This window comes from Rhea pennata, unplaced genomic scaffold, assembly GCF_028389875.1.
Source record: "Rhea pennata isolate bPtePen1 unplaced genomic scaffold, bPtePen1.pri scaffold_40, whole genome shotgun sequence".
Classification (NCBI taxonomy): domain Eukaryota; kingdom Metazoa; phylum Chordata; class Aves; order Rheiformes; family Rheidae; genus Rhea; species Rhea pennata.
In genome coordinates, this window is record NW_026907681.1 from 1,510,258 (window position 1) to 1,521,813 (window position 11,556).

At 54.0% G+C, this 11,556-nt stretch overlaps 1 protein-coding gene across 1 annotated transcript; it reads right to left on the reverse strand.

The window, feature by feature from the left end:
- Nucleotides 1-425: 425 nt before the first annotated feature.
- On the reverse strand, nucleotides 426-11,444 carry LOC134154743 (DNA polymerase epsilon catalytic subunit A-like). Its single transcript, XM_062601418.1, has 7 exons — nucleotides 11,436-11,444; nucleotides 10,042-10,199; nucleotides 9,707-9,899; nucleotides 9,340-9,540; nucleotides 8,809-8,934; nucleotides 8,396-8,485; nucleotides 426-554 (listed from the first exon to the last, which is right to left on the reverse strand). The coding sequence occupies exons 1-7, from the start codon at nucleotides 11,442-11,444 to the stop codon at nucleotides 426-428; spliced, it is 906 nt and encodes a 301-aa protein (XP_062457402.1).
- Nucleotides 11,445-11,556: the final 112 nt, after the last annotated feature.

Here is an 11,556-nt window from a genome sequence, read left to right on the forward strand (position 1 = left end):
ACGAAGTGGAGAAGAGGCGGTGACATCATTATCATGGCATTTCCATCTCATTATTCATTTAGGGGTGTCTAGGATAACATGTTAATAAGCCTTCATGAACCGACAGTCACTTGTGGGTTATTCCGCTGTTTTTGAGTTGTCTACCTCTCACATTCTTTGACGTGCTGTGGTTTCAGCAAGGTCATTCCGCTGCAGCTGGTTATCCCTTGCAATGCTGTTTTTCTCTCCGCCTTGGCCTTGAGTCGTGTTAACTATTTGCAGGGGTTTCCTCTCAGCATCGCTCCAGCATCGCCATGACAACAGCCAGCTCCCTCAGCATGCAGACTGATGCCTGTCCAACTGGTCTACAAGTCGCTGAGGCCTAGTATGAGCTGGGGTACTGCCTCCCTCCTCCCTGGGACCTTTCTGCAGCCCACAGCTAACTGCTAAAACTCATCGCAGGTTGAAAGGGTCAGCGGGTACACCTGGAACGGGTGAGTGAGTTCGATGGACTGCTCCCAAGATGGCTGGGGATCAGAAGTGCTTGCTGGGTGAGGCAAGGGGGCTTGTTCAGCCTGGAGAAGAGCTTTCAAGAGCACCTCAGGGCCTGGGAAACCTACTCTGCCACCATAGCTGACCCTGCTGGGAGCCAGAGGTTGGGCTAGAGGCCGCCGGAGGTCCTGCCTTGCCTCAGCAAGCCTGTGATTCCTTCCGCTCCAGCTCTTCTCTTGCTGATGTTGGAGAAAGCACTGAGGTTCCGTGGGACCATGGAAGTACATCAGACACAAGCACGATCTGCCCTGGGTCCTGCTTTGCTTCACCTCTTAGTCTCTTTCTCGCTCTTTTCCCCAGTCTAAGTTCTTCCCTCTTGCCATCCACATAGCCTTGCCTCCAAACAGCCCGTCTCTGTTTGCCCTTTCCCCACAGGGAAAGGTTTTGCTTGTCTTGAACCGTCTTCTGGTGTTTTTGAGATGCCTTTGAGATGGTAATTCCTACCTTGGCCAGCAATGCCATTACACTAGCAGCTCCTACTAGTAGTGGTGCTGTGCTGCAGTTAGTTCTGCCCGCTGTTATCTTGTCAGAGGCACCACAAAGTGTGGGTGAGCCGTCTGCACACACACATGAGCAGCTGACACCAAGGAGCTTCTGTCTGGTGGAATCCTGAGAAGCCCGGGGATTCAGCCAGCGGCACCTTCATGAGGATTTACAAGCAGAAGGGGCAAGTCGTGGGAAGAGGACTGCTGTGCATCAGGGCAGGCTGGGACCTGACAGGCTGAGGCGTGGCAAGAAGGGCCTGGGTGTTACAAGGGTGCTGTGGGAGCCTGTGGTGTGCACCCGAGGTGCATAAGGCCAGATACGCACGGGTCTGTGCTGGGAGGAGGGTGGCCGTGCAGACCAGGGGAGTTGCTATGCCCCTTGACTCAGCACTAACATGTCTCATTTGGGGGCTCCCAGGAGCTTTCCTTGGCAGTGGGAAACAGCATGAGAAGAGGAGAGCCACAAAGTGCAGCTTAGTTAGTTTGTGAGGATGAAGAAACGTCGCCTGAAGGGTGGTGCTTTGGTGTAAGAGGTCCCCCTGAGGCAGTGAGTGTGTCATCATCCCATGGCTTTGTGTTTCAAGGAGCAGCCAGTAAGAGGGAAGAGACATCAGTGAAGGCAGGGAGATGCCAGGGTGAGAGCAAGGTGGGGAAGCAGGCTAGCGATCTACAGGGACACACGCACAAGAGGCGTGGGACAGCATAGGGCAGCCTGTGCTGGAGACAGCAGAGGGCTCTGGCAAGGCTGAAAGCCTCCATCGGAACTGAGGGCTTGGTGCCCTCGGCTAGGGCTGTTGTGTGTGCCACCAGGGCCAACCAGGAGACACCGGGGCCTTGCCATTCCCTCGCCCCACTGGGCAGCCTGCAAGGTGTTGTGTCCTTGCCCTGCACTCGCCATTGCACGCCCCCACCCTCACACTGCCCCCAGGAAGAGCCTTGAGCAATGTGCAACGGAAAGGAACTCCCTTCCCAGGGGCTGGGTGTCCGTGCCTGGCCATTTTGCTTGATGAAACACAGGAAGAGGTTACGTGGTGTCAGAGCCACCTGCGCATTTCCTCTGCCTGCCTGTGATTGGGGATCACAATGTTCTGCTCTCATCAGCCCCCCTTGTTGCTAATGGCCTTCAGGGGGACCCATTCACGCTCTGCAAACCTTTGGGCTGGGCTTCTGACTTTGACTTCTTGACCATTTGGTTCAATCTGCTCTCAGAAGCTGAGTCCATGCACTCAGCACCAGAACCCCATGGGGCTCATTAAAATGCAGAAAGCCCTGATGAACCACCGCTCTCCCTTTAATTTTCTTCAAGGCTTGTACGGCTAAATGCAGAGGTTTGGGGAGTGTCCCAGCTGAAAGACAGTCTTCCCTAATATGCCCATCTTTCTGCTTCTAGTGTGCTTTCTTCTCCTCCTTCTGCTTCTGCAGCTTCTGCTGCTGCTGCTTCTGCTTCTTTTTCAGCTTGCAGAATAAGGGAGAGCAACATTCTCCAATTGGTATGGATCCAGGGTGTCTCCTCATGAAGTCAGGACACATCAAAAAGCACTGTCCTGGAGATGAGACACTGTATGTGTTGTCCCAAATCTGGGTTCTGTTACCCGGTGTGGAAGCAACCAATAGACACACGGTGTCAAGATGTTTGTTTATTTCATTTCTGCGCAGAGATGGGTGCTAGGTGATAAATCCACAACGCTGGCACACTTTCTCCCCCTCTTATTCTTGATTTATACACACTTTTCAGGGAATACTTTATGCAAATCTTTCTATTGGTTACAGTTTCATTACATCAGGTAATCGCTCTGCGCTTGTGCTTTCACATTCCTGTTAATTAGCATTGGAAGCGAAGAAGAGGTTGTAACATCATTATCTTGTCATTTCCATCTCATTATTCATTTAGGGGTGTCTAGTTTAATATGTTAATAAGCCTTAATGAACCTAAGGTGAATTCTGGGTTACTCTGACGTTTTTGTCTTACCTCCCCCTCACATTCTTCAAAGCGCTGTGGTTTCATCAAGGTTATTTAGCCAGAGCTCGTTATCCTTTGCAGTACTGTTTTTCTTTCCGCCTTGTCCTTGAGTCCTGTTAACTATTTGCAAGGTTTTTTCACAGGATTTCTCCAACATTAGTGCTGACTTGCCAAAGCGGACACCCAGCCACCGGGAACCTAAGTGGCAGAGCAGCAGGGGCGCGGGCGGCTTCTAGCCCTGCTTGTGCCGCAGGCACTGTGACTGCGTTGCCGGCCCGCACCCGACACTTGCTTCCTCTGCTAGACACCAAGCCAGCATCTCACAGCTCTTCTCGGTGCCACCAGCACTGGGCACGCAGCACCCTGCCTTCTGCCCTGTGAGGATGAACACACACCGCTGAACTTCCTGGCAAATGGGATCCTGCCCAGTGCGCAGTGCTGCACAGATCACTTGTCCCTGCACATGCCCAGCTCTCTGTGGCCCAACATGTCCATGTCACCAGGGGTGCAGTCATGGTCGCAGTTGAACACAGCACTGCAAACTGCTAGCCCCTGCAGGGTCATGGGGGACATGATGAGAACAGGACATGCACCTGGTAGTCCTACACTGTGGCTGCAGAGGGGACGGGGCACCCCCTGTGCTTCCCCATCTCTGCATGGGTGCCAGCCCTTGCAAGCTGCCTGGGGTAAGCAGCTGTTAAGCGTGCCTGCGGTGGCCCTACTCTAGCATGGCTTTCCTTGGTGTGTCCTCCGGAGTAGACAGTCAACCCTCTTCTCCATTTCCCTGCATGGGAACTGAGCCAGGGGCAGCTGTGCTCACTAGGATTCCCCACGTCTCTGCATCCGCCAGCAAGCTCCGCTCAGTCTCCACACATCTCCCCTCCTGTGATCCCTCACTCAGCAGCCCCCAAAAGTGCCCAAGTCAAGGGATGCAGGCAGATCCCTGCCACAAACTGGTAGCAGCAGAGGAGAGCGACAGGCACCACCATCACGTCCATGTGCGTGCAGCTCCGCGCTGACTCTGTCCCGGGGTCCCTGCTGGCAGCTCCAGTTATCTCCACACATCTCTGTAACACACCATCCTCTCCATTCCTCTTTCCGGGCCCACCTCACCTCAGGGCAGGTCTCTATCGTCTGCGCAGGGCTGACCTCCACCCACGCAAGGAGGCGGAAGGTGCTCCCGCCGCAGGAAGCAACCAGCAGAGATCATGCTGTTTGTAGGAAGGCAGAGCTATGCTTTGACAAAGGGTCACACAAGCATATGCACATGGAGATGAGACCACATGCATTCTCATGCAGAGTTACATGCAGGTGTGCACACATGCATTTGCACATGCATGCACACAGGGGCACACACACACACACTGGGACAGTGCACACAGGTTCACACCTGTGCTCATACCACCACGTACGCATGCCTATTCACACAGGGACATGCAAGCCGTGACTTTGCACTGCTGTGGAAAGCACCCCCTGGCAGCACTTTGCTGAATCTGGAGCTGGTTCTGCAGGCAGCACACAGGGCAGAGCTGCTGTCCCATGTACCCAACAGGCTCGAGTCAACCTTTGCTCTTTGGAAACAGCCAAATACTGTCAAGAATGGCAGTGGCAGGGAAACACTCCAGCATTGTGTCCTCAAACCAGGTTCACCACTATCCCCAAATCACCTGCCTCCTGAAAGCTCCGATCTGCATCAGTGCAACAGCGAGAAGCATTTTGCCTTCAAAGTCATTTCTCCACGGCTTCTTGCTGCTTTTAATCACAGATTGCTGAAAGCCTGAGGTGGGCAGGAGGTTTGCAGGCCTCTAGTCCACCCCTCTGCTCTAGGCAGGGCTAACTCCACGTAAAGCAGGCTGCTCAGGACCTTGTCCAGCTATGTCTTGAACCTCTCCAAGAACACAGGGCTCCCGCCTCTCTGGTGCCTCTCCCAGGGCTGCACCACTCTCAGGCACAAGAATAGTTTCCTTTCTACCAGTCCTAATTGCCCCAGGGGCACCTCAGGCCAGCTGCCTCTCGTGCCTTCACTGAGCACCTCTAAGAAGAGTCTGCCTCCATAGCCTCCTCCGGGTGCTGGATCACTGTCTTAGATCCCCCTTCATTATCCCTTCCTAAGACAGGACAAACGCAGCTCCTTCAGCCTTTCCTCCTACGTTGTGTTCTCCAGCCCTGACCATCTTCATGGGCTCTGCTGCACTTGCTCCAGCTTACTGGCAGCTCTCATGGTCCCTGCACAGGGCACTGCATTCCAGATGTGGCCTCACTGTTGCCACCTAGGGGGGATTCATCTGGCTCAACATCTCTGTGAGAAGACTTCTGGGGATAGTGGAAGGCTCCGAGACTCTCTGTCCAAGAGAGGCCATCAGCCAGGTCTGACACACTGGCCAGGTGATGCCGGGTGGCGGCTGCAAGCCATGTCCACACTGGCAATGCTCGAGGCCAGCCCAAGCTCTTCCACAGACCAGCTTGCTAATTTCAAAAGCACTTGGCCAAAACCACTGCAAACTCATCCTCTCTCTCATGCCACCCATTGAAAAAGCTAAGATCCTGCCCCAGTGCACCAGGCCATCTCCACTCTGGCCACGCAACAGGCCTGGGGCAGCTGCCACATCTGAAAGTGCCCCACCAAAGTCATGCAGTTGCCTCAAAAGACGAAAGGCTGAGAGAGTGCCTCTCCTCCGCGACAGAGCCCAGCATCAAAGGCACGTTCTTCTTCCCGCTTCTCACTTGTAGAGTCTGGCAAGGTCCAATCTGTTTCCCCTAAGCTTCGGGGCAATACAAAGCTGATCTGCCCTCTGCTACAAATAGCTGCAGCTGGCAATAATAGCCCTGGCAAACAAGGGGGTGCATGTCAGAGCCTCCCCTGACCTGATCTGAGAGTGCCCTCTCCCGCCCTGAACATCCAAAACCACAGAGGCCTGACGCTGCTTGTCAGGGCAGGCAGACCATAGCGCGCCTGCCTGGCTAAGGCCATAGGTCCCTGCCTGGTGCTACGTGCCAAGCTCCGCTGAGCCTGCCGCACAGCACTGCAAAGGTGACCTAACATGCAGTCCCAATGTGTCTGGGACGCAGCTATGGTTGCCTCATCGGGAGCCAAGGACAGTGCTGGGCCTGGAAGAGGGAACACAGGAGTCCCCATGCAGGCAGCGGGGACCACCACACACGACAGCTTCCTTTGCTGGGTCCATCTGGATGAAGGAGCAGTTGGGAAGCCCTTGCAGAAAGTCTGCTGCTCATCTACTGCTCCAAGAGGCCACCCAAAGCAAGCAAGACAAGAGAAGGGAGAAAGGAGGGTCAGAGCCTCACCTCGGCTGGGGCTGGGGGCGGGGGGGGGGAGCAGACGCGGGGGAGGGGGTGGTGGGCTCTGTACACCCCAACATCCCACACCTTGCTTGGTGACTGTGTCACGCCCTTGACTTTGGTGAGGACAGAGCTCTCCGGCTGTCTCCCATTCCTGGTAGCCCTTCTGAAGGATGAACACAGATGTATAGGGAAAGGACAGGAAAAGGAGCTCTCAGTGATCTCCTCGCCTCTGGGATCCAGAGTGCTGCATCCGTACTAGGTGATACTTGGTGGGAATGGTTCCTGTTGCAACTTTTGTATCCGTACTACGTGATACTTGGTGGGAATGGTCCGTGCTGTAACTTTTGTGTGTCTAGAAAACTACCGCTGTGTTAAGCAGGATACAAATAAGTAACTAAGAAGGTCTTGGAAATCTGTGAGAAAGAACAGCGGTTGGTTACATAGAGATTCGGTGGCTCCCACCAACAGAATAACCATGAGAAGCAGTCAACATGAAGGTCTCAAGTTGAAGAGTAATGAAATAGTGACCCCCAGAGTCAATGTGGCCCCCAAAATAAGTCTGCACACGTGCGCAGTGTCATAGCCCGGTTATGCAACTGGGGCGGAGTTGGGCTAAACTCCCTGCACTTGCTGGGCCCACGTGCCGGGACTCCCGCCTACCATGAATAACCATAAGTACCGGAATTTTTCCAAAGGAGAGGGTGGCTGCTTCACAACAGAGGGCTACGTTGCCTCCTCGGGGACACCCGAAAGGATTGTGCCTGCCAACTCTCTTTCTTTCATCATGCAGATGATTGGGACAAGCATTGGAGTGGTCCTTCTCAAGATTTCCCTCGGGTCGGTCTCTTTGTAAGTATTTACTAATAAACTGCTTGCTGCTGAAGAGTGCATGTGTGAGTGTGTGTGTGTGGGTGTGTGTGTGTGTGTGTGTTAGTGCTGGCTTGCCAAAGCGGACACTCGGCCCCCGGGAACCGGAGTGGAACAAGTGCTCCCTAAACCATCTGTGGGCACCAGCACATGGGGCTAGGAGTCACTGGGTCCTGCTGCCATTTGAGGTATTTGAGGGCAGCAGGCAGGATGGGAAGGGCTCTGCTGGGCTACTTTGTTCACCAGGCACCTGTCATCCATCTCCTGCAGCTCTGGAAGTCCCTGGGATCTGGCACTGCAATGCTCCAGCTGCGCCTCCTCTTTCCTATCCCTCTGCTCCACTTCCATTCACACTTCCAGGAGATCATGGTATGGGGCAATATGTGGGCAAGGAGGTAATCTCAGAGCCACCAAAGGCAGGCAGAGTGGACAGACAACTAAGAGAGAGCTGCCACACTCGCCTTGCCCTGTACAGCAACACATGCCCACAGTCTCTGCTGTATCTCGCCCGGCCTGCAGGCACGGCCCCTCCGTTACCTGGTCCCAAGCAGCTTCTGGAGAGCATAGGCTCCAGCACAGCTGCTTTGTGGCACAGGAGAGGGTGGAGGTGGTGGGCGGGGAGTCGTGCCAGGGCAAGCACCAACACCCTGCTCTCTCTGGCTGCCAGCAGAACCTGCTAATCTGGGCTTTGCACAGCTCAGGAAAGGTGAAAGTATCCCAAAGGCAGGGATGAGATGAGGACAGCGTCAGGTCCTCAGTGCCACAGGGGAGCCGCGGCAGCCACCTCAAACAGCCCTTGCCATGCTGATCTGCACAGGCAAGCAGAGCGCCCCAGCAGGGCAGTCTCAGGAGAGCCAGCCTCCCTGGACTGAGGTTTGCACCTCATGGCTACCTTGTCCGTGCAGGGCAGGCCTTCGCGGTTGGCAGAAAGCACAGGCAGAGCTCTGCCACCCACTTCCTTCAGCAGCCAAGCATTACCCATCTCCTGCAGACGTAGAAATCCCTGGGATCCAGCATTGCCACGCTGCAGCCGTGCTATCCACAGGTGTGCATGCCAGGAGAAGCTCTGCAAGCTGCTCAGGCAGGACTGGCTGGCTTGGGCACAAATCAATGAATAAACAGCCAGAAAGCACAGAGAGATGAACTTGTGCCAGATGGACCGAAAGGCACAAGTTATCACAGGGTTTTTCACTGGCTATTACAGAGGAGCTGCTGGCAGGAGGCTGGATCTGGTGGCAGGATGCACACATACCGGGGAGGAAATGGTAAGGGCAAAATCTCCAGCACAGCTGCAGTACATAGGCATAAGTGTCTCCTTCACACCATGACACTTCTTGCACACCTAGAGGCAAAGGGGTTTTAGCTGGGATAGCAGACAAGGCTGAGCAGCTCAGTCCTTTGACAGGGCTCTCTGGGGAGACACCACTGACATCAGGTCAATGGGTCAAGCCTCAGCCAGCCAGCAAAAGGCTGCAGCTATGTGCTGAGAAGAAGTGGAGAGCGCTCGAGCCAAACTCTCCTCATCATATCCCCACTGCATCACATCAGTCACAGAGGTAAGGTTGGGCTGCTCTGGTTCCAAGGAGCAGAGAGCAGCCTCAGCCCTCCTGCTGCAGCCTGCCACATCAAGGGCAGGCTCCTGCAGTGCAGCAGCCCAGCACTCACCAGGTCCTGCAGCAGGTAGACCATTAGCTTCTTCTGCAGCGCTTCCACCAGTGCCATTTCAATGGAATCCGAGTCATACTGGGCCTGGCAGTTGGAGCATACCCAACTGGGCAGCACTGACCCATCCTAGGGGCAGAGAGAAAGGAGATGAACACAAGTGTGACTCTTCCCAAGAGAAAGCATGGTGCAGCCTCAGCCCTCGCAGCCTAACAAGAGCATTCTGAGAGCCCCGAGTGCCAGGAAGCCATAACCAATTTCGGGAGGGGATAAAGCATCAGCCAAAGCACCAGCACACCTCAAACTGTCACAGGCAGCTAGGAAAGGGGATGAGCAGAAAATAACCTTGAAGGGAGGTTTATCGCTGTCACGGAACCTTCAAAGCAAAAGGATTGAGAGAGAGAGAAAGACAGACAACATGTGAGTTCACGACAGGCCAAGAGCACAACCATGCTAGGGCCTCTGGTGTCCCCAAGAGGGACTTCATGCATGCAGCCAGGGCAAAGGGGTTTTCCTGGGAAAGGAAGGCTGTACCTGCGAGAGGGCAGGGTCCTTGCACAGGTCCAAGTCCCTGCAAAAATTGCACTTCCTGCAGATGACTTCAGGGAGCATGTAGGAGCGGCAAGGGACCCGAAACTGGGCTTCTTCTGAGAACTCACCCACCTCAATGAGGCGCAGCAGGTCCAAGCACAGTTTGTTTACTTGGTTAGTTATTCTGGCATCCAGGGACAACACCTACAGGAGAAAGTGTTAGGGAAGGCCACCAGCAGAGAAGACGGTCCTCACGGGGACTCACTCTGATGCGAGTGCTAGCTGGGCAAAACAAACTGATTGTAGAATTGCAACAGATTCTTTTTTAAAAAAGAAAAAAAGAAAAAAAAACACGGCCCACCCCACTAACCTTGCAGACGTATTTGATGAACTCTAGAGCTGGGTTGTTGAGTGGCAAGTAGGAGCCAGGTAGCACTGAGAACATGTCTGAGGGCTCAGTGGCATTACAGGAACCAGCCATCTTCTTCTGGATCTTCTGAGTGATGGTGAAGAAGCTCTGCGTGAGCTCGTTGGCCACGTAATCCTGTGAGAAAGTGATCATGCTTGGAGAGGAGGAGCAGAGAGAGCTCTTGAGCCATATGGAAGCATACGGGGACAGCAAGGTGGGCAGCTCTCTTCCTGCTGCAGGACTGGCCCAGCAGTGCTGCTCACAGCTCTCCCATGCCTAACTGTGGCTAACCGTACTCACCAGGCATGGCTCCCGTCTCTCCCAATGCCTCCTGGGACACCTGGCTCGTGGCCCTCCTCTTGATGGGAGCGCTCCCAGGGGCATTGCACCGCAGCTCCTCCTTCATGCTGTGGTACACAGCCACAATGTAGGCTGCAGAGACACGTAAGAAAAGCTCCAGATGCAGTCCACGATGGGAGAGTGGCACAAGCGCGACTGTGCTTGTCGACTCTCCTGGGGCACCAATGACTAATCAGGAACTAGTGACCTTCTTCCCCTCTCTGAGAGAGTTCACACTGGTGCTGAAACCACCCAAACAATGATATTTACAGACACGGAGGTGGTTCCTTCTGTACTACATCCAGCACAGTGCAGTCTTTGACTGTAAGGGGTTCTTTGGATCAACATCAGAACCTCCTCAGTAGCACAGAGAGCTTCAAGAAGCTGTGGGGAATGCTGTGCATATGGCTTGGGCAGCAGCAGGGTGGGGATAGCTCTACTCACCAGAGGTAACATTCAAAGTAGGACCAGGCGAGCAGCAGACTGCACTCACCAGACACAATCATGAGGAAGCAGTTCTGACAGGAAGCAGCCTGGGGGAGAAACTGCACGATGTTCCAACTATTCTCCAGCAAGTCCTCCACATTTGCTTCTCCATCCTCCTCCTCTTCTTCCTTATTCTCCTCTTCTTCCTCACTGTCCTCATCCAATACTTGACTCTTGCTAGTGTCCTGCTGGAATGGAGCACAAGCCATGCCCAGGCTTTGGGTTGGTGATGTCATAGCAATTCCCTATATCCAAACCAATAGCTCCCTGCTCAACTCAACCCACTGCACCCCTGTCTCTGCAGGACTGAGCACTTCCCATCTCTTACCTCCCCAGAGTGGACGCTAGGATGCACTCTTCCTTTGATACCTTCGTAATTTGCTGGATCCATCCAGAGCAGGAATCCCCAGCAGTGGCAGAAGGAAATAGTCAGAGAGTGGAAGATCTCCTTTGAGTGGATGCTGGAGGCAAGAGACTGCAGTCACACACAGTGTTGGCATCTTCCCTAGCTAATAACCTTCTCCATGGGAGGCAATGAGGAGCAGGCGATGTTAGCAAGAGAGCAGTTCACTTCTCACATCCAACCATGCTTCAGCGAATGGACTCAGTACAAAAGGCTGCAGAGCAGTCATTAGCAGAACTAAGGGCTGCAGAGGAATCATACCCACGCTTCAACTGCCTCTTGTGTCAAGACGCCTGTCTTAGCAGCCCACACATCATAGCTGGGATGCTGAGAGCTACCAGAGTATAAGAGACTGGGTAGAGCGCAACTGCTCACATTCTCCTGAAGGTCTCTTTAGATTGAATCATACAGATATTTTTGGAATATTGCCCCATACAGCACAGTTAAGGGACAGATCCCTACTCCGGGCATGATGGCGCAAGAACCAGGTGACCTTGTCCGCTTTCTTCCAAAGCTAACTTTGCAAGAAATGCAGTGCTGAGGACCAAGAAGAGGCAAGAATCAGCATCCTCCTTCCACACCT

Bases quoted from the DNA above. Each gene is read 5' to 3' on its own strand.
- LOC134154743 (XM_062601418.1), bottom strand. The intron at 8,486-8,808 runs GTGAGTGCTGGG...CTTTGCCTCTAG, and splicing joins TCTACCTGCTGCAGGACCTG to GTGTGCAAGAAGTGTCATGG. The intron at 555-8,395 runs GTATGTGTGCAT...GCTCTTCTCCAG, and splicing joins CCCTTACCATTTCCTCCCCG to GCTGAACAAGCCCCCTTGCC.